The 27185-nt window shown below is 39.5% G+C and overlaps 3 protein-coding genes and 1 non-coding gene across 4 annotated transcripts in view; all 4 read right to left on the bottom strand.

Annotated features, from left to right (window-relative positions):
• Positions 1–13041: 13041 nt before the first annotated feature.
• LOC141796086 (uncharacterized) lies at positions 13042–18053 on the bottom strand. The gene is made up of 3 exons (XM_074676995.1): positions 17629–18053; positions 15575–16899; positions 13042–13939 (listed from the first exon to the last, which is right to left on the bottom strand). The coding sequence occupies exons 1-3, from the start codon at positions 17777–17779 to the stop codon at positions 13730–13732; spliced, it is 1686 nt and encodes a 561-aa protein (XP_074533096.1). The 5' UTR covers positions 17780–18053; the 3' UTR covers positions 13042–13729.
• A 1200-nt stretch (positions 18054–19253) lies between these two features.
• On the bottom strand, positions 19254–21859 carry rps13 (ribosomal protein S13). Its single transcript, XM_074676996.1, has 6 exons — positions 21768–21859; positions 21223–21271; positions 21037–21115; positions 20062–20231; positions 19726–19826; positions 19254–19330 (listed from the first exon to the last, which is right to left on the bottom strand). Exons 1-6 carry the CDS (start codon positions 21788–21790, stop codon positions 19297–19299), a joined length of 456 nt encoding a protein of 151 aa, XP_074533097.1. The 5' UTR covers positions 21791–21859; the 3' UTR covers positions 19254–19296.
• On the bottom strand, positions 19521–19651 carry LOC141797279 (small nucleolar RNA SNORA19). Its single transcript, XR_012599023.1, has one exon. It is a non-coding gene; the product is annotated as a small nucleolar RNA SNORA19 (small nucleolar RNA).
• Positions 21860–24014: 2155 nt separating the features above from the next.
• The window catches only part of pik3c2a (phosphatidylinositol-4-phosphate 3-kinase, catalytic subunit type 2 alpha), a 62215-nt gene continuing 59044 nt past the window's right edge, over positions 24015–27185 (bottom strand). Inside the window, exons 29-33 of the mRNA XM_074676982.1 lie at positions 26058–26175; positions 24935–25016; positions 24727–24833; positions 24522–24647; positions 24015–24432 (exon numbers count right to left, since the gene is read on the bottom strand). Coding sequence (XP_074533083.1) covers positions 24250–24432; positions 24522–24647; positions 24727–24833; positions 24935–25016; positions 26058–26175 — 616 coding nt within the window. The 3' untranslated portion in view covers positions 24015–24249. The remainder of the gene's footprint in view (positions 24433–24521; positions 24648–24726; positions 24834–24934; positions 25017–26057; positions 26176–27185) is intronic.

Raw genomic sequence — 27185 nt, 5'->3', positions numbered from 1 at the left:
TGGCACTGACCAGCTGTCCATGCTCCACATGGCACAGACCAGGTTTTATGTGCTCCACATGGCATGGACCAGTTGTCTGTGCTTCACTTGGTTGGAACCAGCAGTCTGTGCTTCACATGGCACAGACCAACTGTCTCTGCTCCACTTAGCAAAAACCAGCTGTTTGTGCTTCACATGGCACAGACCAGCTGTCTCTTCTCCATGTGGCACTGACCAGCTGTTTGATCTCTACTAAGCAGGCATCGGCCTGCCGTGCTCCACACGACACGGACCCGTCTCGTGTGGAGCACTACGCAGGAACTAGCTGTCTGTGCTTTACATAGCGTGAAATAGCTGTCTCTTAACCATGTTGCGCACTGACCAGCTGTCTGTGCTTCACATAGCATGGACCATGTATACCATAATTTAACATTATCTCACATTTAGATCCTGTAATCCAACGCCACAGTACTTTACTGTAAAAATAAACGACAACAGGAAGTTGCTGGACAATTCTGCTGCTTTTACTTAACCGTTATTTTACAGTGACGTTTTTTAACAGTGTGTTTCTTTCTGTATTTCCTGCTTTAACAGTAAAAACAGCACCTATCCATGCCCCCAGCAGAGCACACGCTGATGACTGAAGGTCAGTGGTGATCCGGTCTGAATGGGGGACATTGTCCTGCCGTGTGTCTCTCATGTTGACACGCAGCAAACATGTAATTGTTGGTTTTCCTCTGCGGCTCATTAAAGGTAAACAGGAGCTTCAGTCAGCTGTCAGAGGCTGTTTGCTCTGACTCACGCCGCAGGAACTCTGAGCTCATTGGAATTTCGTTTTTCCAAAAGTGGCTCCTCATATGGAGGAAGACGTGTGGCTGCGTGCTCCTGACAACATCCTGACACACACTCTCCAAACACGCTCATCATCCTGACACCCAGCAGGAAGTTGTTGTTAAGTTCCCTGGAAAGGCCGTCATTAGGAGGGAGCGTGAAGATCAGCTGTTTGATCAGGAAGAGTCGTCATTTTCCCTCTGGATGCTGAACTTCTCGTGGCTCTCAGGGATTTTAAAGTCATGTGACCACCTCTCGTTTCTCGACTCTGACTCCAGATTCCAGCACACGCTGCCAGATTTCCTCTCAGTTTGTTAATCAGACTGAATCTGACTTTTATCCAAAACGCTCGCAGCGTGTTTCTCACATCTGGAGCCTTTTTCTGAGCATGAGTGTGATTTTATCTGCGTCTTTGTTTGGTTTCCATTGGCAGGACTCCGTTTGGAGGAGCATCAACGCCAACAAAGAGGAGTCCTGATGGTGCAGAGGGAGGTGGAGGCCAGGTGGACAAGTGGGGAAAATAAGTATTAAATGCGTCAACTGTTTTTTCATCACATTTATTTCTGAAGCTGCAATTCAAACAAAATTTCTCCCAGACATTGGTATTAACTCAAATAATCCACACATGAAAAGAAATCACAACGTTCAGGTCCATAAATAATGATTATGGTGAATTAAGTACGATAACACAGGAAAAAGTATTGAACACACCATGGAAAGGCTGAATACTTTGGACAGGAAATGCACCATACCACCTGAAATCTGTCAGTAATTATTACTTGAACTTCCAATTAGTGCAAACCAACATCAGCTGGGCTAGAGCAAATTGATGGTCCTATAAAAAAGGTGTTTTTTTCACCAAGCAGTTCAATAGCACACACCTCATGATGGGTAAAGGCAAAGAGCTCTCTGAAGACATTCACAACCTGATTGTTGCTCAGCATCAGAATGGAACTGGTTACAGACTTATATCAAAGCACCTGAATATTCCAGTCAGCACCGTTGGGGCCATTATTCACAAGTGGAAGAAGCACCACCTTACCATCAACAGGCCACGCACAGGAGCTCCTTGAAGATTTCTGACCAGGGAGTCAGAAAGATAGTCAGAAGAGGACTCAACCAGCCAAGGACCACCCTGAAAGTGCTCCAGAAAGACTTGGAGGCAGCAGGTACAATTGTTACAGAGAAAACAATAGGCAATGCACTCCACCGCCATGGCCTCTATGGACGCTCAGCCTGCAAGACTCCATTCCTCAAGAAAAGGCATGTTGAAGCTGGTTTAAAGTTTGCTAAACAGCATCTTGACAAGCCTGTAGAATACTGGGAGAATGTCGTCTGGTCAGATGAGACCAAAACTGAACTTTTGGGCTGTCATACTACAGACCATGTTTGGAGGAGAAATGGCTCTGCACATCAGCCAAAAAACACTACACCAACAGTGAAGTTTGGAGGTGAAGCATCATGGCATGGGGTTGTTTCTCATCTCATGGTGTTGGCAAACTTCATATAACTGACGGAGCAATGAATGGAGCCATGTATGGGGAAATTCTTGATCTGAATCTGCTGCCATCCACCAGGATGATGAAGATGAGACGTGGCTGGACCTTCCAGCAGGACAACCATCCAAAGCACACGGCAAAGTTGACTCTCAAATGGTTTCAGAAAAAGAAAATCAATCTGTTAGAATGGCCTAGTCAATCACCTGACTTCAATCCAACTGAACATTTGTGGAAAGAACTAAAGAAAAGGGTTATTCCTGTTAATCACTTTTTTCTAAACGTGGCGCTGATCCTCGGTCATACTTCACTGATCCATCTGTCTCCTTCTCTTTCCTTTTGTATCGGCCAAAACACACGTTCCCACAGAGAGATGAGAAGTTGTCAACTCAAACTCAGTGACTTCATTTCCTGGATCAGAGATTTTCTCACTTCTGTTTAATTTCTTTATCCTTTGATTTTTCTGTCCATTTTCCTCCACGCTGACTGTTTGTCCTCTTCCTGTTCTCAGTCGGCCTAACTTCTTCTTCTTCTTCTTCTTCTTCTTCTTCTTCTTTCACTCTAAAAGTTTTACAGGCAGCACTTTGACTCCCCCGGCTCAGGGCTCAGACAAACACAATCCTGCTTGGATGAAAATGTACAAACACGTGAAACAAGACGTCTCTCTCTGCATTATTTAACAAAGAACAGTTCACGTTAGGAAGCAGAGCGGTGTTAACAACCAGAGGGAGATCCAGCGTCTGCAGCTGAGGAGGAGCAAAGAGAGGAGACAAAGAGAGAAATGCTCAGAAACTAAGATGAGGAGCAGGAATCAGTTTGTTTTTGGCCTAAAGTAGGAGGAGGAATCCTTCCCCAGCTGCTGATTCTCTGCAGAGACAAAGATTTCAGCCTGTCAGTTTTTTTTCAGTGAGGGTATTCTTAGGTGTTTTGCTGCTTTTTGTCAAAGGGAGATTATTTTGTCGGCCATCAAAATGTAAAGTAGTAAACGAATGACCCAAAAAAAACACAGGAAGAAAGAAATCAACAAAAACAAGACTTAATGGTGTTATTTCTCAGATGAAGTGAACTGCTTCAAGAGAAGGGGGAAATAAATATTTCATTGCAATCTACAATCCCACCACCAGGTGTCACCAAATCCACAAGACTGACAAGTCTTTGTTCAAATGTCAGAGACTGAAGCTGCAGAGAGAGAAGGGTTGGACCTTTACTTTTTTTAACCTTTACTTTCATAGGAGCCATTTTTCCTCAGCTCACTTGGATTAAAGTCATTCAGGAGCCACAAAATCTACTTTATCTTCACAATAAAGACAAAAAGGTGTGTAAATTCTATACAAAGTAAAAATTTCATGAATAACTGCCTCAATGAGAAGTTTTCTTAATTAATAAAATTGTACATGTGGTGTACATTTAAAAAGAAAGAAATTTTAAAAAATTGAAATTTTTCAAAAGAAAAAAACAGAAATGTTGACAAAAATTGCAAATGTTTTTTTAAAATACAATATTTCAAAAATTTGCAAAAAAAAGCAAAAAAATTGTAAAACTTGAAAAAAAATGCAAAATTTTATTTTTGTGGTTTCAAGAATTTTAAAAAATATATGAATTTCAAAAAATTGCCCCAAAACAGCAAAAAGTTGAAATTTCTAAAATTTGCAAAAATTCAAAAAAAAAAAAAAAAAAGGAAATTTCAGAAAAATTCCAAATAATCATGAGCAAAGTAGTAAGACTTTTAAATTTACTTTTCAGTTTACTTAAACATAACTTTTAGTATCTCTTCAATAAGTACTTTAAAGCAAACTGAAAGTTTACTGTCTTTAAAAAAAAAAGTTAACTAATCAAATTCTGGACTAAACTTTCTGTTTTATAGGGGTTGTGAGTGATCCTGACACATAGTCCAAACAGAGTAACAAATTTAATGTTCAAACCAACAAATTGTTTTTCCTTTACCTGACATGATCCAGTTCCTGTTGATTCAACTGAAAGTCTTATATTGGTGAGAACCATGAGTTCACCTCCACACCTGGACCAAGTTTACCTGCTGTGATTGAACTCACCTGGTGATCAGTGGAGCTAATTAGAGGAAGGAGAAACATTATCATTATCATCATCATGTGTGACTGTAAGAGGAATAAAACACTTAAATCTGAGCTCTCACTACGAGGACACAGAGGGAAGCAGAGTTAGGAACATAAATCTTTTAATGAGGGACCATATTTTATCCTGTTAAAGAAAAACTGAAGGACTTAACGTATAATCCAACATGTGTTTGATTTCCATCCCTCAGCAAACAGAGCCTGCAGAGAAACAAACAGATTAAAACGATTAACGGGCAGAGAAACTGAATCTGTCTCCTTCTGATAACCTGTATCCCTCTTTTGGTAGTGGTGGGTTTAACTGAGGCTTCAGAGCCGCAGAGACGAGTCCTCCTGAGTCTGATTCATCAACGTCTGTCAGCCGAGCAGCTCCACTCTCAGGTGTGTGATAAAACTTTAATGTTCACAGCGTGAATACTTATTTTTCTGTCATTTTGTGACTGAATTAAAATACTGGTTTGACATGAGAAGCTTCTGTTTACAGGAAACGTGACATGGGGCTGTCGTCCAAAGCTTCACTGATCATTTAAAATTAAATTTCTGTTTTTTATTTCACTTACGTTTTCAAAAACAAAGTCTCTCTGACTGATCGTGATCATAATGTACAGCCTCTTTAAGAAAATTAAACTTACCTCTAAATCAAGGGTCTTCAACCTGCGGCTCTGGACCCTCATGTGGCTCTTTGATTCCTTAACAGTGGCTCCTTGTAGCTTTGAAAAATATAATTGAATTATATATATATATATATATATATATATATATATATATATATATATATATATATATATATATATATATATATATATATATATATATATATAATGTTCAAAACGTCTGAAATTTTGATAAGTTAGAAATTTTGAAAATGTCAAGTATTTAGATAAAAAGAAAAGAAAATTGAGCAAAAATTTTGTAATTCAAAAAATTTCTTCAAATTTCAAAAAGTAAAAACTAAAATAATATAAAATGGGCAAAATTATAATGCTTTATTTAAAAAAAAGTAAAAATTTGCAAAAGATTACAAAAAGATCAAAACAATACGCACAATTTTTCAGACATTACTAAAAACTAGGTTTGCATTTTTTTATTGTTATATTTTTTAATTTTGAAAGTAAATACATTATTTTGTATTTCAATTTTTTGACATTTTTGCAATGAAAAAAAAATTAAATTTTTTTTCTGAATTTTTAAAATATTTGCAAATTTCACAACTTTTTGAATTTCTGCAAGTTTTTCACAAACTATTTAAATTTAACTTTATGGAAAATTTTGCAAATTTTTGATTTTTTTTTGGAAAAACAATCAAAATTTCTTTTTTTTCAATTTAATGAAATTTTGGCACATTCTAGGGCTTTCAAAAAATTTTGTGCTTCTTGCTCATTTTTGCACAATGTTAAATTACATTTTTTTAAGTTTTACACATTTTTAAAAGTTTTTTTAAAGAAAATTTGCACATTTTATTAAAATTACACTTATTTTGCGAATTCATGAAATTCATGAAATTTGTGAAAGTACAAATTTTTCTACTTTTCTAATATTTGCAAATTTATCAAAAATAAAAAACTAAGACTTTACATGTACAATTATATAAACACAAAAAAACTTCTTGTTTTGATAATTATTCACTAGATTTTTACTATGTTTAGAATTGTATCCACTTTTTCCTCTTTATTGTGAAGATAAAGTAGATTTTGTGTCTCCTGAATGACTTTCATCCAGATGAGGAAAAATGGCTCCTAAGAAAGTAAAGGTTGCAGACCCCTGCTCTAAATGTTTCACAGTTTCTGCTCAGCCCCGTCTCCCTCTGCTGGTCATTTTGTGTAACTACCAGAAAACAGAGGCAGAACTCCTTGGAGGTTATTAAAACCAGCAGAGTTTGAACTCTTTATTTGTAAAACACGTGAGTCTAACTCTGAGATAAACATCGTTAAACCAGGAGCCGTGTGTGTTTGAAGCTTGAGATGGGAATAAAAAGGGGAACAGGAGGTAAAACAGTGTGTTAGCATCGTTTATTCAGATCTATTAGAGCAGGAACACTGAGTGCAGACTCTGATACCTCACAGCTCACTCTGAATAAATAAAAACTGAATGTTTTTCAGCTGATACCTGAAGCACAGACGTCTGTTACACCCTGCTGCTGAATGCAGGATGTAACTAAATGTATAAATATCCAGTTTCTAACAGGAGAAGCTGACTTCACCAACGAAGAAGAGGTTTGTTTATCCACGCTGCTGTCTGAGCCATGAGAGAAGAGCAGTGAAGTCACTCTGAAACATCGTTTTAATCTCAGCGGATGATGACACATTCCTCCCTGAGCCGTGAAATTCAATCTGTCTGATGAAACTCTCAAATATGTCCTGATCATACCGTCCAAAGATGTAAGTTTCCTCAGGGAGGGGAGACGATTGAGGGAACAGCAGATGTCAGGGTCTAAATGAAGTCTACAGGCTTCAGTTCACCCTCTGAGCGACCCTCTTCTTCTCAGGGCGGCACTCTGAAAATATAGACATTATTTCTATTATTATCTTTATTATATTATTATTATGGTTATTCTTTTTATTATTTTATTATTATTATTATTATTGTTGTATTATGATTTTTATTATTATTATTATTATTTATTTTTTATGTTATTATTATGATTAATTTATTTGTTTTATTTGTATTATATTATTATTATTTTCATTATTATTATAATTATTATTATTATTATTATTATTATTATTATTATTATTATTATTATTATTATTATTATTTTTATTATTATTTTTATTATTATTATTATTATTGATAATGATAATTTCCAGGTTTTAGTTCATGTAAATATTCTTTTACCCTACAAGACATGATAATTTGTGAGCTATTTATTTATTCATTTATATATTTGTTTATTTTATTATCTGAAGTCTTCCTTTTGTTCTTTATTTTAATTCTGTACGTTCAGAGATTCAGTGGAAGTGTCCTTTTTTGCTCTGCAGTTCTCAGTTTGACCACAGGAGGGCAGCAGAGTTACATAGTTGCTGTCTGAGGTAACCTGCGCCTGTATGTCCATATATGGTCAGAAGGGTGAGATAGGAAGTGGCAAATATGCCACACACAGAGGAATGATAACAGACTAATCTTTAGAAACACACACACACACATACACACACACACACACATACACACACACACACACACACACACACACACACACACACACACACACACACACATAGATACAAATAAGATCCTCTGATGTTTGACCAGTTCAAAGAAAAAAACTTCACACCCATCATGTGACCTCACGTTGCCCTCGGTAACCATGGATCAGCTGTGCTTTGTGTCTGTTGTGTGTGTTGTGTCATGTGGATAAGGAAAGGTGTGTCACCAAAGGAAACACTGCGCCCAACCTCCTCAGGGTGTTGGTCACACACACTCATCCTTCTGATCACATGACTAACTAACTGTTTACTAAATAAACCAGTAACGCCACCTGTGATCATATGACCATAGTTAAAATCTCATCCATGAAGAAAACCAGCACTCTGGCGTTTTTTCTCTGAATCTGCTGTTTTCACTGAGCCTCTCTAAGTGAATCTTTTCTGCTGGATCCCCTGAAGGCCCCACAGGGGACGTTCAAGACCACTTAGCTAATCACTGAGCCAGTCCACATGAATGGGAGAGAAATAATTAAATCCCAGAGGATGCTGGTTATTAAAACACAGAAAACTGTAAATATTTGGAGTTTTTTTTTTTCACAGCCCCACCTTCGCTGGAGCTATGAGGACATTTGGGGTGTTGTTGTGTAATTATATTAAAAAACTGCAAATAAAAAAAAAAAAACTTTGAGATTTTACATGAAGTTAGAGAACAGGGGTCTGCAACCTTTACTTTCATTTTTCATTTGTTATTCAGGAGCCACAAAATCTACTTTATCTTCACAAGAAAGACAGACTGGATACAATTCAAAACATCTTTGGCTTCATTTTTACTTCATTAAATTTGCAAAAGAATCTTAAAATTTCCAGTTGAGACATTACCACATATTGAAAATAAATAAATAAATAAATAAATGAAAGAAACAAGATGAAAATATTTTTAAAAGAATCAAAATTCCCCAAAAAATGGGAAAAAAATCAACAATTTCCAAATCTCAAAAGTTTGCAACAATCCAAATGATTGACATTTCAAACAATTTTGAAAATTGAAAAAAATATATATAATTATTATATATTATTATTGTTAATATTACAATTTTATTTTTTGAAACTATTTCATTTTTTAAAAAAATATATTTGCAGTAATTAAACAAAAAAGGGGGAACAATTCTTAATACAGAAAAAATCTAGTGAATAACCACTACACCAGGTGTTTTTTATTTTATTTTTTTTTTTTTGTTGTTGAGTATAAAATTGTATTTGTATTGCCTTCGTTTTTGTTTTTGGATAAGCAAGCAAAAAAAAATTAAAAATCAAAACATCTAATATTTATTTCATAAATTTTCAAAATGTATGAAATTTTGATAAGTTACAAATTTTGAAAATGACAAGTACCTAGAAAAAAAGAAAAGCAAAAAATTCTTAAAAATTCCCAAAAAATTTATAATTCAAAAAATTTCCTAGAATTTCAAAAAGTAAAAAATAAAATAAAATAAAAAAATTAAACTTGCAACATTATAACGCTTTATTTCAAAAAAAAAAAAAAACAAAGTTAAAATTTGCAAAAGATTACAAAAAATCAAAATAATATGCAACATTTTTCAGATATCAAAAAAATGAATCTGCAATTTTTTGATCTTTTTCATTTGGAATATATATAAAAAAATATTTTAAACATTTGCAAAAACCTTAAAAAATATGAAACCTGTATTGATAGATGTGATGCATGTTTACTTTAACACCCTCTGTAAGAAAAATTAAAATTCTATATTTTAATAATATTTTTAAAGCTACAAGGAGCCGCTGCAGAGGAGTCAAAGGGCCACATGAGGCTCCAGAGCCACAGGTTGAAGACCGTTGGTCTGACCCTAAGTTTGTGACTTTCACAGTCAGCTGACTGTGTGTGTGTGTGTGTGTGTATGTGTGTGTGTGTGTGTGTGTGTGTGTGTGTGTGTGTGTGTGTGTGTGTGTGTGTGTGTGTGTGTGTGTGTGTGTGTGTTCGTGAGCTACTGTCAGACTCATCTCTGCCGCTGGATTGCATCATCATCATCATCATCATCATCATCATCAGTTAATTGTGACCCAGGAGATGCAGGAGTGTGTTGTTTGTCCTGACGTCTCGTTTCGTTTCGTTCTTTTTCTTTTCTTGGAGCAGAGATGGATTTAAAGGTGTTTCAGTCTGAACGCTCCTGACGCAGAAACAGTTTGTTAAAACACCTTCCTGCTGCAGGCGAGAGGAAGGGATGGCCCTGTGTGTGTGTGTGTGTGTGTGTGTGTGTGTGTGTGTGTGTGTGTGTGTGTGTGTGTGTGTGTGTGTGTGTGTGTGTGTGTGTGTGTGTGTGTGAGAAACCCTCCGCCTCTGCTGCTGATTCTGGCGCCGCTGCTGCTGCAATCACCTGCAATCCTTTCAGCCCTCACCGCTCCCGCCGGTTGCCTGGAGACGGGGTCGCCATGGAGCTAATGATGCTGGGAGAGGATGAGGAGGAGCAGGATGGAGACAAAGAGGAGTGGGCTGAAAGGTGGAAGGAAGGAGGAGTAAGTTCGTCTCAGAGCAGGGGGGGCTTCACTCTTTGTCCGTGGACGCCGGCGACGCGCCCACCCAGGTCTTTGTCTGCACAAATCCAAACAGACTCAGAGATTTGATTTCCTCCTCGGCTCCGAGCGAATCAGGCAGGTCAGCTGCAGACGCCCAGCAACAAGACGCAGCTCCTGCAGGGAAAGACACCCTGAAAAACACAGACTCTTTAGTGTTGCATCATGGGTAAAGCATCAAGACTGGAGATAAATAAAAGATGCAGGACTCACTAAAAGTGCAGACTGGAGCTTTTTAATAATTGACCTTTAAGAGAGGAAATTTATATTTCTGTGTCTATTTTAAACCTGTGTTGTTTCCTTCTTTTTCTCTGCTGCAACCACTCGTGTTCTTTTTTGTAGTTTTATAAAACTTAGTCTGAGCCACATTCACCTGACACGTCCAGAAAAATGTCTGATTTCAAAATGTTAAAGACAAAACAACGCCCGAATTGTTTCTTAGGCAGAGATATTTGAAGTTGGGATAAGAAATATTTACTTGTTAATTTTCTTTTATTAAGACGTTTTTCTTTTTTAGGGAAATCAACAAGAACATTTTTCGTCTCCATTCTCCATAAGGTTGATGGGAAGAGCCACACAGCCCCTAAAAACAAAGACAAACCGGGACCTCACTTATGAGTTCATTGTGTTCTGTGCTTCACATGGCATGGACTGCCTGTCAGTGATCCAGATGGCATAAACCAGCTGTCAGGGCATCCCATGACATAGACCTGCTGTCTGTGCTCCACATGGCACAAACCAGCTGTAATTGATTCAGGCATGGACTGACTGTCAGTGATCCACATGGCATGGACCAGCTGTCTGAGCTTCACATGGCATAAACTAGCAGTCTGTGTTCCACATGGCACAGATTAGCTGTGTGTGATTCAGGCTTGGGTCGGCTGTCTGTGCTTCACACGGCACAGGCTGGCTGTCTGTGCTAAACATGGAGCGGATTGGCTGTTAGTGATCCACATGGCACCACCAGCTGTCTGTGCTTCACATGGCGTAAACCAGCTGTCTGTGGCTATGACTGATTCAGGCATTAACTTTCGCCACAGCGCCAAACTTCGGACTATGTCTGTGTCTGTGTGTGTGTGTGTGCGCGCGTGCATGTGTGTATCCCTCTCTCTCTGCCCCCCCCCCCCCCCCCCCCCTCCTTCTCTCTTTACTTCTCCCACTCTCTCTCCTCTATGTGTCTCTCTAACCCCTTCAGTCTCCTCAGATGTCTGTCTAACATGAGTCTGGTTCTGTCCGAGGTTTCTGCCCGTTAAAGGGAAGTTGTTCCTCTCCATTGTAACTTGCTAAATGCTGCAAAGTCCTGTACTCATGGTGGATTAAGATAAGATCAGACTCCTTATCTTGTCTTGATGTTGGGTTTCTGATAATAACATTTTATTAACATTTACGGGTCTAGACCTGTGAATGTTTTTGTAAAGTGTCTTGAAATAACGTTTGTTATGATTTGGGGCTATACAAATAAAGATTGATTGATTGATGGGACCAGCTGTCTGTGCTTCACATGGCATGAACCATGTACCTGATGATTTTAACAGTGTAGTGGTCAATTTTAAAATGGAGAAAAAGAAAATCTGAGTTTTCTTTGTTTATTTATTATTACTTTTTTAAAATTATTATTTTATTATTAGTTAACTTCAAAATACAGCAACTGGGTCAGTAGTTTAGAGCACAGACAGTCTGTGACCTTAATGTTGAGCAGGGTTTCATATCCACTGAGTTTCCTCCTCACTCACGGTTACAAAACACCACCACAACAAAAATGACTTTGCTGTAAAATAACGGTAAAATACTGGAAGCAGGGATTTTTACAGTTATTTTACAGTGATTTTTTTTTACAGTGTTATTTAAACATAACAGGATTTTCTGTTGAAATTCGCTCATTAATTTACAGTCATTTGTTACAGTGTGGTGAATTAATTTGAGGCAGTTTATTAAATGTGTAGAAATGAGTTTAAAGTCATTAAATTCTGCTCATGTTATCATAAATCTCTGAACAGCTGCTGCCTTCAGACCTCGGCAGAGGAAAAACTCAGATTCTGACTCTTCTTCTTCTTCACGCCAACAGGAAGCGCTTTGCGTCTCAGTCTGAACAAAGAGGCTCCACGTGTCAGATTCATTTACATCAGCAGACCACCCCCCGCTGGGCCAACACGGCGACAGTGTCAGCGATTGCTCACCTTTACACCATCCCTGTAAACGTGTGTGTGTGTGTGTGAAGGTGTGTGTGTGTGTGGAGAGCTGCTAATTGATTTCGTCCCTGTGGAAAGTCATTTCATCATACTCTGTGTTTTTAACCCTTGTCTTACGAAAGCCTTACAGCAGTCACAGCACGGAGACCCGCGGGCCCTCAGGGAAATTAGGAGCTCCTGAGCGTGTGTGTGTGAGTGTGTGAGTGTGTGTGCGTGTGTAACAGAGAGAGAGAGGAGAGATAACGCACAAGGAGGAGGGACCAAAGACTTCAGCATGTGCAAAAAAAAAATCATGTGCAAAGAGAACAACTGCACCATTTCAGCACATTTGAGGTAGATAAGTTTTTTATTACATGTCCTCTTCTCCTGAGCTTCTCCTCCTCCCTGGTCGCTGCCTTCTGATTGGCTGATTAGGTTTTATTGTTACCTTTTATGGAGGCAAAATGTGAGTCATGATGTAAGGGCTGGTGTGTGAGGGTGTGTCTGAACTGGGTGAGAGGTGGAGCTGGTTTGTTACCACAAGCTTCAGGTGTGAAGTTCCTCTTCCTGTAAACACACATGACGCAGGGTGACTCGCCAGATTGTGGCGTGGAAGCTAATTTTATGCGTGTGTGTCACTGAGATATCTCCACACTGAGCTCATGGTTAGTTTTCAGTGTTTCAGTGTGTCCTGTTCTTATTTGACTGTGTTTTGCATAGTGTGTGTGTGTGTGTGTGTGTGTGCGTGTGTGTCCAATCCAAACCCAGAGAGCGTTTCTACATCGTGACAAATTTATTGTAAAGACAAAGCACCTGACAAATCTGCTACAGACATTTTTTTGAGACTGTGGCCTCGAGGTCGAGCCACGTTTGAATCTTTTCACTTGGAGAGACGATAACGATGATGATGATGACGGTGGATTCAGTGCTTTAAGCTGTTTCTCTCAAACTGAATAGAAAAATACAAGACACACGTCCAATAAAAATATAAAACACTTTGAACTAGAAGACCAGCGGCAGCAGAACTAATGGTGGCTCCCCGTCATGCTCGAACCAAAAACCCAAACACTTTGTACCATGAACTGAAGGTCTACGTCTAGTCTCAGCACTCTGCTTTGTTCACACGTTAAAACAGGATAAAAGTCCAACACAGGAGCTCCATAGGGCATAAATAAGTTACATTACTAGGTCAGTGATAAGGCAAACACAACATTCCACACAGTAACGCTGAGGTTAAAGCAGAAAGTGTCCGTCAGTGCACGCCACGTAAAAAAACCTCTGAGGTACAAAGTTGTTCAACTCCACACCGAACATCAACGTTGGCCGAACATCCGTCTCTAATTGGCCCAAATCAAAAGTCACTGTTGCATTGCAACCAATCACAAGTCCTCATCCAGGAAGGAAACCGAGCACCAGGTCCAGTTTTTCTTTTTTTAATTCAAGGCACGGTCCACGTACGCCCGCATCCTGTCTCTGTGCGGCTGGCTGAAGCAGTGACCAATGGCCTGCTCCGTCTCCTGGACACGCCTACGGAAGCGGTCGCGGTCTCGAGCCATTTCTTCCCAGGGTCCTTTGCGGGACGCCTGACGAGCGAAGGGCCAGGTGCGCATGACGTGGACTTGGACGAGAGGAGAGAATCGCACCTGAAAAACAGAAAGACAAGGAAGATGTTAAATGTTTATATTAAATAAAGCTTATTTTAATTTATTTATTTATATTTATTTATAATGTTTATATCAGTATACGAATCTTGATATTTATTGGAATTTATTTTTATTTTTTTGTTGTTAAACGTCTAGATTTATTAATGTTTATAAATACTTATTTGTGAATATTTTTAATGTTGATATTTATATATAATTATTAATATTTATTTTAATTTATTTTTATTATTTTTGTTGTTAAAACATCTTTATTTATTTATGTTTATCAATATTGCTTTATAAATATTTACTTTTTAATCTTAATATTTGTATATAAATATCAGTTATTCTTTGAAATTTATTTTTATTTTTTTGTTGTTAAACTTCCATATTTATCAATGTTTATTAATATCTATTTCTCAATATTTATTTTTTAATGTTTATATTTGAACATAAATATCAATGTTTATTTAAAAATATATTTATTTAAAAAGACATATGTGAATTTTTTATTTATTGTTTTTTGTTTATTTTTTTTCCTTGTAATGAATTTTTATATATAAGTTTTTATTTAATTATCTAATACTCTTTATATTCATTAATGTTTATTTGTGTGAGAGGCTAATTGTAGCTTAGTATGTTGAAATACTGTTGTAAGAAAATTTTTTGCTTATAAAATATAAAATATAAATACATTTATTTAATATATTTTTATATATTAATGTTTATATTACAAGTAGTATTTTTAAAAACAAAAGAAAACCACAAAAAGTGTAATGTAAATGAGTCTTTTTTTTTTTTTAATTTAATGGACTCAATGAGCCACATCCTCCTGACAAATTCAGAATAGGTCTCCTTATTTTTTTTCCTCGCCTCATTGGTCGACTCTTTTACTTTTCAAAAGCCATTCAGGCATCATTTTTGTCTTTTACAATCTTGAAATGAAACATTTTCCCTACCTGTCTGGTGTTTTTGGCTCAAACTAGGTGTGATGAAACCAATTTTAGTACAAATAAAACATAAACAGTTGTGATGTTTTATTTTTTTGTGAGAAATTAAAGTTAGAGACACGCTAAGGGCTCAAAATAATCAGTAGGAGGTTTGAAATAATAAAGTTTGAGGATTTAATGAGACTTTTTCCAAACCAACCAATGACTAAGCATCATTCCTCAGCTCCTGCCTGTTGCTCTGACAGGAGCTGAAGTTGCTGGTTTGTTTACAGAAAACAAAAAACACTTCACAGATGACTGTTGGTATCAGCATCAGAGCTCAGATCTTAGATCAGCGTGCGTTTATAATTAGACTCGTCTAATCTGACGCAACAGAACATAATCCTCGAGGTTTTTAAATGACTTTGCAACACTGCTGCAACTCCATATAGCCCATGAGGAAGTCCAACTCTCTGCTGACTCGCTGTGGTCACATGACTGGATTAGTCATGACGACCGCGGCGTTGCTAAACAACCACAAACAGCTCGGCCTAACACAGGACGTGGAGCTCAGATTAGTCTGGAACGAAGCGAGACAGACGCTCCCTCATGAAAATATGTGCTTATAAATAAAGACATAAAGGAGCAGTGTGTGTTTTTTGAAGTCTGAGAGCTGAATAAAAACATAACGTGAGGTGATCTTTACCTTCTTCTGGCTGCTGCTGCTGCTCTCCTTCCTCTGCCCCGGCTCTGCTGCAGCTGCTGGTCCGGGTCTTTTCCAGGGCACCTCGGTTTTCTCTGGATGGGAGTGATGCTTCCAGCCTCTCTGTGGCAGAGCGGGCTTTGTGGTTCTGGGTTTCTGAGCTAGTTTGGACTGGTTTTCACATTTCTTTCCTGACACGCTGGGACTGTTAGCATCAGGGACATCAAGGGAAGCTGGATTCTTTCCAGACTGGAGTGTTGTTGTTGTTGTTTGGGAGCTTTTGAGGCAGGCCTGGAAGTTCAGAGGGTGGTACGGGTCGTCCTTCAGACCCAGAGACTTCCAAAGCTGCTCTTCTTCATCATCCTCAGACGAAGGGGAGAAGCTGCTGGTCTTCTCCTCGGTGTCTGTGTGGGACGGTTTGGAGGTCGTGCTGGTGTTGGGGGTTTTGGGGGGTGTAGTGGTTGCTGTGCAGGCTGTGAAGCACATGGGGTTGTAGGGATCTTCTGGGCTGCTGAAGAACTCCAGCAGCCGCTCGTTCTCCTCTCTGTCCAAGTCGGGGCTGGAGCTGTCCGAGCTGGCCCAGCTGCTCCAGCTGCTCTCGCTGTCGGAGCGACTGACCCAGATGTTCAGGCCCCTGGGCCCCAGCAGCTCCTCCGTGGCTTTGCTCACTGACATGATGTCAGCAGCGCCGCCGTCCTTCGCTTCACCCTGGTTCTTGCCCATGTTTGTGTTTGTTGAGATGCAGGCAGAGAAAAAGAAGGGGTTGTAAGGGTCGCTGGATCTGGACAGAGACTCCCAGAGAGCTTTACTTTCCTCGCTGTCAAACTCCACCACGTTCTGGTCTTCCTCGCTGCTCCAGTGAGAGCTCCTGTCCTCCTCGAAAACTTTCTCCTTAGAAACCTCCTGCTTGAAGACTTTCTCATAACTCTTGTGACAGCCGTCGGTGGAGCTGTCGCTGCTCGATACGAAGAAGTTCCAGTCACCGGGGAAGCCCATTTTCCAGCTCGACTGGTGTCCCAGGAAGATGCTGTCTTCTTTTCCCGATGTTCTGGACACAAAGTCGTCCACTAACCCGCAGCAGAGGTCGTCAGCTCGCAGACTGGACAGGAGGGCCTCTGCGGTGGATTTCCCAGCGAACGGGTCGCCGACGTCGGCACAGAAGTTAGAGAGAGGATTGGAACCGCCGACCATGACGCCGTTTTCTCCGTCGAACAAGGAGGAGAAGAGGAAGGAATCCGTCTGGCTAGCTGCTGCGGTCATGTGCTGGATGTGCTGACCCGTCTCGTCTGTGATTCTCAGGTGGACCTCGAGGCGGAACATCTGGAAAACTAAAAACATCAGAGGAGGGCTGTTAGAGAAATAACACCACTAAAAACTGAATAATGAGTGTCTTAAAACTTAAAAATATTGCTCTTATTTTTATAGGCTAAAAAATACAAAACAAACAAGGCATTACATCCCACGATGGTGCCAGAGGATTGAGAAAATAGTTTACGTTTTTAAATTAATGTAAAAAACAATTTAGGCATGAGAATAGTTAACTGTTTGTAACATAACAACAACAAAAACACAAGTAAACTCACTGTTAGCGCTGTACAAAAAATCCACATGCTAATAAAGCTTATTTTGAATTTGTGTCCGTAAAGCAGCAGAAAGTGTCGTAAACATGATTAAAACGAACGTTAGCGCCTGTTTCTGCTTATCAATCATATTTCCGGAAGTATTTTTATCCAGAAACTAGCATTTTTTTCGGAAATACTCCCAAAAGCTGATTTTATTCTTAAATTTAACATTCTTATTTAAAATAATAGTGTCCTATTTCTTTTTTTAAAATTGAATTTAGCGTTTTTATCCTGTATTTTGGCTCCATTCAGCACATTACGTGACCTAGTTTGACCATTTAAGTGTTCGTTAGTTATGTCAGTGGTTTTATCTACAATATTTCACAACATTTCCGTCAAAAACTAAGTGATTTGAAAACAGAAATGGTCCCTAATGTGACCGTTGGAGTGAAAACCAGCCCCAAAGTGAGTCTGAAGTTGTCCGTCCCTCCTTACCTGACATGAAGCTGTAGTAAATGACCTGAACCAGCAGTCGAAGCTGTTCCCACAGCACGGTGAGCATTTGTTTGGTCCAAGGCAGAAGCGCCATCCCTCCGTTACCGAACCTCTCCATCGCCGAACCCTTCTCGGAACCAACAATCGCCATTTTCACTTCTCCTCTTCTTTGTGGATTGTGGCGTCAAAAAAAAAATCCTCACGTATTCTGGTATTCCTCGGCAAAAACCAGCAGATTTCTTGTGTTTGTCAGTGACCGATACGCGTCGATGTACTGTCGCCTCATTTTCTGGCTGATACGCGCCATTTTGTGATCTCTTCCGTCAGATTATCGCTGTTAAAGTCTCCATGTTTCTCTGTGTTCTTGTTGTTGTTGTCAAAGAGTGAATGTCTCACTATTGCAACACCGTTCTTTATATAAACAAGCCTGACGTCACGCTGCGATGTGATTGGACAAAGCGGCTGAAAACTCTCAACAGCACGTTCCACACGTACGAAGCCCCGCCCCTAGATTACGTAACGTCTGACGCTGGGAAAGTGCCCGTAATTTCTTCGGCCTCCAGGAAAGCCCAGCGCGCTCCACCCAGGTCGAGAAGCGAAAACAAGGAGGGAAAAGCGAAATTAGAGCTATAAAGTAACTGGAGGGAGTTCTCCAATCACTTTAAGGGAAAACACAACAAGCCAACCCCTAAAATTATCAGTTTATGTGTGTGTTTGGTTTTCTATTTCCTTTTCTCTATAGAATTAAATGTCTCAAATGGCTAATTTAATCACTTAATACCATTTTACCCCTGTTAATATGCAATCAAATGATGGCTTTTAGCTTTTCAAAAAAGTTTACGTGTTGTATGGAAGTTTTCACAAAACACACACAAAATCCACAAACATCCCAAAAAACATAGGGATACATCTAAACAGGAAGTGGTTAACTGTATTTTGGTGCAACATTTCCTTCAGTCAATGCATAATATTGCAGCAAAACCATCTAAGTTTTTCAAATATATTATTGTTTTGTGACAATATGGCAACATGGCATCTGAGATGGTCGCCCCAGAGTTGGTGTGCAAGTTTTGTCTTTTTTTGTGTGTAAACTCTAGTTAATGTCAAAATATTATTTTCTTTTTTTTTAATAATTTTTTTAAAAAATGTCTATATTTTATGCACCATCTTAACTTTGTCTATATTTTATTTTACAGTGTGTAGCTTGTAATTCTGTTATTGTAGTAGATGCTGATTTGCTGTTCACATTATTTTATTCCTTGTTAATTGTTAGCACCAATACACCAATTCAATTACATTGTATATGCAAATGTACTTGTTAAAAAAAACCTGATCCTGATAATACTTAGAAGAATAGATTATTTCCTCATCTTAAAAATATATTTTTGAAGTGTTTACTATCCTTGGTTGTAATGTGATATCTGCTTTAGCTTGCTCTTTGACTTTAGATGAATTTCTGGTAGTATAAAAACATAACATTAAATCACATGCAAAAGCAAAATTACCAGGGAACAGTTTGAATAATCAGTGAAACCTGTAATCATTTTCAACTATTTCTCTCAACCACAACCTGTTTTGTTTTTTAATAAGAAAAGAAGCTCTCACAACTTAAAAAAGACAGACAATTTGAAATTTCAAACTGTTTTATTAACCCAAAAAGTGTATCATTTATGCCACCAGAGCAGAAGCTGTAGAAGACTCGCTGTAAACAGAGAGAGAGAACAAGAGGTTAGAGGGCGCACTCTTAACACCACTCAGCTTATACCAATAATCCACAGCAGGGGGCAGTATGGGACAAGTTCACACTGGGTGAGGAAAGCTTAGCAAACATGTCCTAACTCCCCTGTGAGGATGTGAAATCATTGCAGGATCTTTCAGAAGCATGTTTACTGCAGTGTACGAAGGGGACTGGCAGAGGCGGCACCAAGAAGCCGCTCCGCTAATTTACCTCCAGCTTTACTCGAGCACAACAGAAATATCACAGCTCCCACAGAAGAGGAGAGCAGGACAATGAATTGTGCAGCTTTGTAACCCATACACATAAATATCAGTTATCTGAGTGAAAAAAAGGCTGAACAGAAATCATCAGATACGTACTACTTCCAGTTGGGGGCCAGCACTCTCTTGGTTTTGTAGTAGCGGGCCAGCCTGTGGATCCTGCTCTCGATGAGAATCAGACGGAACTTGGCATCTTTGTCCTTTAAATAAAAAGTTTTAGTGTTACAGAGTGCATTTAGTTTTGGGACATTTGCATGTACCCACATTTTTTTTTACTTGAAATAAAAAAATCCTCAATTTTACGGAATAGAAAATGCATCAAATTAAATTTAATGATTGATTTTCTTCTAAACTTTGATAGATCTGAAACAGCCTCAACATATTACAACCTCACACCCTGTCAGTGGTTTAATAATGTTCTTAATGGTTTCACACCTTTCTGTTCCTCTCCAGATGCTTCCTGACGGCCACGGCCTTCTTGATGAGGTGGTACAGATCCTCGGGCAGATCAGGGGCCAGACCCTTGGACTTGAGGATCCTCAAGATCTTGTTGCCAGTGACGAAACGTACTTGGGCCACACCATGAGAGTCCCTCAGAATCACACCTAGAGGGGGGGTAGAACCGGAGAGGAACTTGTCAAGGTGAATCCAAAGAAACAGATGCTCAATACTCCAGAGAGAAAAAAAAAATCATTTAAGGTGAAACTGTAAATGTAGTTGTAGTAAAAATAACTTTGTTTAACAGTTTACAAACTAAATCTCCCCTGAAAGTAGAAGCTCAATTATTAATTTTGCAAGAACTAATTTCAAGGTACAAAGATAAGTTTATTTGATCCAGTAACTGACAAAATGCATCCCATATAACACGGTGACCTGCTCTAACATGTTCTATTAATAACTTGGGGACTCTAAGTGTTACTAAAACTCATTTTCTATTTACAACCTGAATATGACATTTGATTATTACATGTTTGTGCTGCCAACTGAGCAGCTCTGCCAAGATACTTTAGTCACAAACTGAATTTCTCTGCAGATTAAAACAAAGTTTGTACAGATTCTTGAGCATCAAATGGAGCAGATCTGGAAATTTGGTGAAGTTATCAATCAATCATGAACAGAATACAGAATATAGCTGCTGCACTGAAACCTTCAAAATCAGAATTAAAAAAATAAAAACCCTGAGAGGAAAAGAAAGCGAAGAATATGACAGAGCATCTTGTTTAATTAACAACAGGCCCAAAGCAAGAGGATGCATTTTGTTGTCACCACTGAATTTTGGCCTTTGGTGAAACCTTATTGCTTGTGCCTGCACGTTGTGTTCAATCAGAGACAATAAAAACCACAGTGGATGAATCAAAAGATTATGTTAGTTTTACACAGTCTTGAATATATTTTCATATGAACTCTTACCAATCTGAGAGGGGGTCAGACCCTTTTTGGCCAGCTTGAAGATCTGCTCTTTAACATCATCAGATGTGAGCTTCAGCCACTGGAAAAAACAAACAAGCATGTATTACTAACACTCAAGTCAGAGCAGAAACATGTAACCGCTGTCACAGTGCGAAGGAAAAAACTTCTCTCAATGCTGATACTCACAGTGGGAACACTGCGCCTGTAAGGCAGAGCTGACTGGGACAAGCCCTTTCTGTGGGACACGGAACATAAGACTAGTTAGACTTTTTGAACAGAAATGTTAACATCAGTCTATGAAAAGGCTGAAAAGAGAACAGACATGGCTGTGGACCGGAGTACGGGCTGAGAGCTGACGGCCCGGCTAATGCTAACTCCATAAGAGAGGTGCTGTGCTAACTTAGCGGCAAGTTGTAACTTTAAGAGACTGTTCTTTATTCAAAGCAGGTAAAACAAAAGCTTAAAGCATCTTGATGTCACTTTCTAACTTGTAAATAACTAACAAAAAGAATCGAGGTGAGCAACCACTGAAAAAGGCTAATGCTAACAGCTAGCCGAGGACGGATACCGTTAAGAGCACCTTATTTTCAAGCCATTTTCTCAGTTTTTAGACGAATTAATCAAACAAATTTAGCCTGTGGTGGAGCATAAGGCTTTTATAACCATTATCAGCCGCTCAAAAGATGAACTGCCGGGGATTTGTCCGTTTTATGGGTAAATTTAGGACTCACCCGGGAGCGTGCATGCGACCCATGATGGCGGTTGAGGAAGAGAGGCCGGACACGCGACAGAAGACGGTACAATGCGCCTGCGTCGGAAATGACGCAATGGCGTAGAGACGAGCTCATGAGACGTGCTCCCAACCAAAGACTAAAAATAAATTAAAAAAATGTAACATTTTAATTTAAATATGTAATTAATTGAAAATTTAATAAAAAAAATGTATAAAAATATATTTTTTCAGAAAAATATTGTATATTCATTTTTTTTATAAATAACATTTTATTATCTAGTAAATTCATTAATTAATAAATAAAAAATAAATAAAGATTTAAGCTTTATAAAAAATATCCAAAAACTTAAATATTTACTTTAAGTAACAAAATTGAAAAAAAAAATCCACAGATAATTTATTGCAATCCTGTCACGTGTAGTTATATTGCAATATAGAGAAGCTTTAATTTAATACCATGATTTTAATATTTTTTGTTCCTTTCAATGACAATAAATTGTCCCCAAAAGTGTGTTTTTTTATTTTTATTTTTTTTTATCTCTAGTTAAGGCAGTTTGAAGTTTTTAAGTTAAATGGGGCCAGATTGTTAACAACATGAAGCAAACTAAGGGCCATTGGGGCCAAACTTACTTTAAATATAAGATTCATATAAGAGCTTAATGATTGGGAAACCGATGCTAAGGAATTAAAAATAACTGTACACCAAAAAATGCTGTATCAGTATTTTGACAAGATCAGTGGACTTTGTGTCTCTGGAAAACTAACTGCATGTACTTTTAGATGCTGATATGAGGGAAATATCTTTGGACTCTGAATTATGAGTTTAAGCTCTTCTCTTATCGAACTATGAGTCCAGCTCATTCATCAGTGTTTTCATCAGCTCACCAAAAAATCTGAGTGATTAAACCACTTTTTTTTTTACATTGGTCTAACCTCAGTGGTATTTGACACACTCTCTGAGAAAGAAGGAAACACTTAATCACACAATGTTTGTTCCAAAAACATTTAATTTGCTTTAGGAAAGAGGGATTACAGTACACACTGATCCATTCGGGTTACAGGTCACCAATTAAGAATAAATAACTGGCCATGTTAATACAAACTCTGCTTGTGTTCTTTGTACAGTCACTAAAAGAGTGGATCAAGTCACTGATATTCATAGTGTGGGTGCTGATCACAAATATCTTGCAGATCTCTTAAAAAAAATCAGATAAATCCATGGTAATTTCTTTATTCAACATTAACAACAATTTAAAGTTAGCAAGTGGAAGGAGAAGCAGCTAATGCTCAGGATCTTGTTCCCTTATTCGTGTTTAGAGATAAAGTAGCCAGAGCTCCAACATTCAGAGGGTTTCCTCGCTCAGAGATCATCAGACCAGGCTGGAGCTGGACGTCACCGGCAGCTTGAAGCAGGTTACAGAGTTTGGGCGTGGATGCACCACTGTTAGGCACTGTGAGTGAGCCTGAGCTGAGAGAGCCTCACATCCAGACTCCAGCGTTCACCAGGCCCTTTTACTGCACTGAGAAAAGTCTGAATCATGGAAAAACTGAACTCAAGCTTATGATACACCCTTCTTCTTTTAAGATGTGCTGCAAACAGTGGAGTTACACCTGAAAGAGAGAGCTGGACGTCAGCTGTTACAAAACCACCTGCTGTGGAAGAACTCTGGATACATCAGAATATAGACTTTTTATTTCAATGAGCTCGTTTCAGATCGGTATTAAAATAGATTTAAGGCCGAGTATTAAAAGAGATTGTGAGCACAAACAAAGGCACCCTGTTTGAGTGGTGTGATTCGCCGTCCCTCTCCTTACGTTTGGCACTTCCTCTGGTCGTCGTAAGGTCACAGCTGATTCCCTGGAATCTGAAGTGTTGGACTACTCTACCCAGAAGCGTCTGAACCCTGATACCTTCTATTCGTCTATGTAGAAAATGAGCAAAGGAAAATGTAAAAAGATCCCCCTTTCTATTCCTTAAAAAATAAACCTGTCGATCTATATATACTCTTCTGAAAGTAAGCCGTTTGGTCCTCTAATATCAAAATGTACAAAACATTACAGCTTTTTGTTATAGTTTAGGAAAGAAAGACAGAGAAGAAGCGATTGTTTGTCACAGAAACAATCTTGATTAGTTGAAGAGGAGAAGAAGCAACGAAAGAAGAGAAGGCTCTCCTCCTCCTCCTCCTCCTCGTTCTTCCAGGATCCGTCTGCATCCAGGTCACATGGGGAGGACTCCTGAAGCATCATGGTGACATCTACAAAACCTGACGACGCGAGGTGAATCCACTCAGGGATTCAAACCTGATCCGTGCTGAGGAGACGGTTTTCTGGCCCTCAAATGAAAATATCACGACTCCAAACTAAAGATCTGGAAGCTCCTGGAGTCGTGTTGTCACAAACTAAAGTGAGGACGTCAGGGTTTCTCGTGCGCCTCCTTTCCTACAGGAGGTGAACGCAGCAGGAGGCGGCTGAGGAGAGGTTTAGAAGTAGGGGACGGCCGTCAGTTTGTACCACTTGACCGTCTCCTTGCTGAGGTCAAAGTCTTTGAGTCTGAGCGTGATGCCGCCCAGGAAGTAGTTCTCACGCAGCGACTCTGCACTGAGCACGCTCAGTTGGAGCTCCCGCAGGCCCAGGGTCTCTTTGCTGTAGCCGCTGTACACCAGCTGTGGAGGAGGAGGAGGAGAGTCACGGGTTAGAGGCGGCACAGAGAGGGTTAACGCCACATTTGTCATCGTTGAAGCTCGTTTCTCACCATCTCGTTGAAGGTGGGGTTCCTGGTCTTCCTGGAGATCTTGGTCTTGCGTTTGGAGGTCTTGTGAGGGTCTGGGAGCAGGTAGGTTTTCACATACGGGTTGGGATCCGTCCCGTCTTCAGACACCTTAAAGAGAGCAAAGGAGGGAAGGATTCAGAGCAGGAAGAGACGTGAAGATGTACGAGGAGAAGGTGGCGCTGCGTACCAGGTCTCTGATGTGCATGACCATGATGAAGAGGTTGCTGTTCCTGTACGAGATGGAGAGTTTGACTTCTCCCTCCACCCGTCCAGAGGTGGGACTCAGAGGAGGCTCTGCAACGAGCACACGTCACGTCAAACACCAGAGAGGAGAGACAGGCTTCACTGAAAGTCTGAAACAAAGATCAACGTAAAAGAAAAGCTCAGGAGTGTACCTGGAGCTCTGGGCGTAGCGTCTAATCCCTCCGTCTTGTCGTCTCGTGCGATGGGGTGATAGAAAGTGTAGATCAGGTCACACTGAGGACAGAGAACAGGACATGTCTTCACCAACTCTCCCTTTGTCCCCGTCTGAAAGTCTTTCTGATGCCGCGGCCACACCAAACGTGAACACGCGAATTAACTCGCGCGAATGGCCTGTCACGCACCGCGTGAACGCCCGAGTCTCGCCGCTGGACTTTTTTGACAAGCTGAGGCGCGAACACGCGAATGCGCGGTACAGCGCATGCGGAGTAGAGAGCTCGTTCATTTAAAGACCGAAAGTCCAAAAGAGCATCTGAAAAACAATGAGCTGTGGTTTCCAAAGCATGACAGGAGAGTGTGTGAAAGCTTTGGAGATCACAATCAATGCCTGCTGCCTCTCCCTGGTAATCCACCAGCCCTGCTTGGCTGTTCCCTGGGATCTCATCCCCGATCCCCCGAACCTCCGACCCCCCGTACCCCCGACCACCCGAACCCCCGACCCATGTTCCCGGAGGTCTCCCTGGGGATAATGAAGGGGTGGAGGAAAGAGAGGAGCACAGAGAACTTCCATCTTTTCCCTGGCTCTGCCCCTGCCCCGCTCCTCCCTCCTCTCTATCAGGCTCAAAACTCCACTGAGGAAAACACAGTTGGACTCAGTGATAGCCCGTACAGGCAGATCCAGCTGGGAACGAATGTTTTCAGAACTTACCTTCAAAACCTGTCTCCTCAGAGACTTTCACCCAAGCCTGCTCCTTTTTTCTGGTCTCTGTAGAGTACACACGTATAACTCTGGATGATGACACACCGCACAGATTGTTTTCTCCTCCATCCTCCGGCGGAGTTGGAGCCGGAGCAGGCGGCAGTTGCCCCCCAACGTTGTCATAACAATGATGTCATGGGGGAATATTTTGAACTCGAGCAAATTCGCGTCTACCGCCCAAACGCGTGAACGCTCCAAACGCGCCGCGCCAAATGCGCGAATTGCGCCGCCCGAGGCGAATCGGCGGCTAAACGCGTCTTTGCATTGACTTTGTATGTAATCGCGCCGCAAATTCGCGTTTGGTGTGGCCACACCATGAGAGTTAAACCTTCCTGTACCTGGTTCACCTCAGCACAGCTCCTCATCAGGTTGTGGACGTAGTTATTCAGCTCAAACTTCCTCTTGGCGGCCACCTCTTTGATGTGGGTGCGTCCCAGCACCATCTTATTGGGGAAACTGGGCGGAGGAGGAAAACAGGGTTATTTATTATTCCACTGGAAGTGACAAAACTCTTTAGGTTTCACTGAGACGACACAGCAGCAACGTGAGGAGGAACACTCGTTTGGTTTACAGACGTCAGAGATGTCGAATTCCTCAGGATAGTAACCCATTTGTTGAGATGAGGTGTGAGTTTAAAGAGGGAGTATTGAGCTTTTTTTCAGTCTGTATTATGTCCCTCTGGTGTCCCTGTAGTATCTTCACACGATTTACAGCTAAAAAAATCTTAATTTATCCCCCTGTGCTGTTTTAGGAACCCTTATTTTCACTTCTGTCTGAAACACTTTATTTTAGATGCTGTCTCTTTAAGGCTCCTCGCTCCACAAACCCTCTTCCTTCTGATTGGCCAGCCTTTTAGAGCAAGGGTCTTAAACCTGTGGCTCTTAGATTCCTTTGTGGTGGCTCCTTAAAGCTTTAGAAAAATAATATTATTAAACAAATAATAAAGCTTGAATTTTTTTGGAGAATTTTCCTTTTTTTTTTTACTTTTTGTAAAATTTTTAAATTTAAATTTTTTGACTTTTCAAATTTAGAAAATTTAATCCAATTTTTGAAAATTTTGCAAATTTCTTATTCATTTAAATTGTGCACATTTTCCAAATTATTTACATTACTTTTTTTTTTTAATTTTGCAAATTTTTAAATTTCAGGCAAATTTGTAAAATTTCAACATTTTTGTAATTTTTTTTAAACTTCATATTTCATGTCTCAAACTTTGCAAATATATGGAATTGATGTCATTAAAAATTTTTCAATTCTTGATAAAATATTTTCTAATTTATTCCAAGTAACAAAAACGATAACATTGCTGACTTCATGTATTTTTTTTTAAAATGCAACTTATTGAAAAGTCTCAAATTTAGCAAATTCATGGAACTGATGATATTACAAATTTATTTATTCTTTAAAAAATATTCACAAGTTAATTCCAAATAAATAACGATGAGGCATGCACAATTTGTAAACAC

This window comes from Halichoeres trimaculatus, unplaced genomic scaffold, assembly GCF_033239565.1.
Source record: "Halichoeres trimaculatus isolate MK-OKI-2021-1 unplaced genomic scaffold, fHalTri1.1 fHalTri1_scaffold_10, whole genome shotgun sequence".
Classification (NCBI taxonomy): domain Eukaryota; kingdom Metazoa; phylum Chordata; class Actinopteri; order Labriformes; family Labridae; genus Halichoeres; species Halichoeres trimaculatus.
Note: the sequence above shows the minus strand (reverse complement) of the source record. Positions and strands in the feature narration are given on the sequence as shown.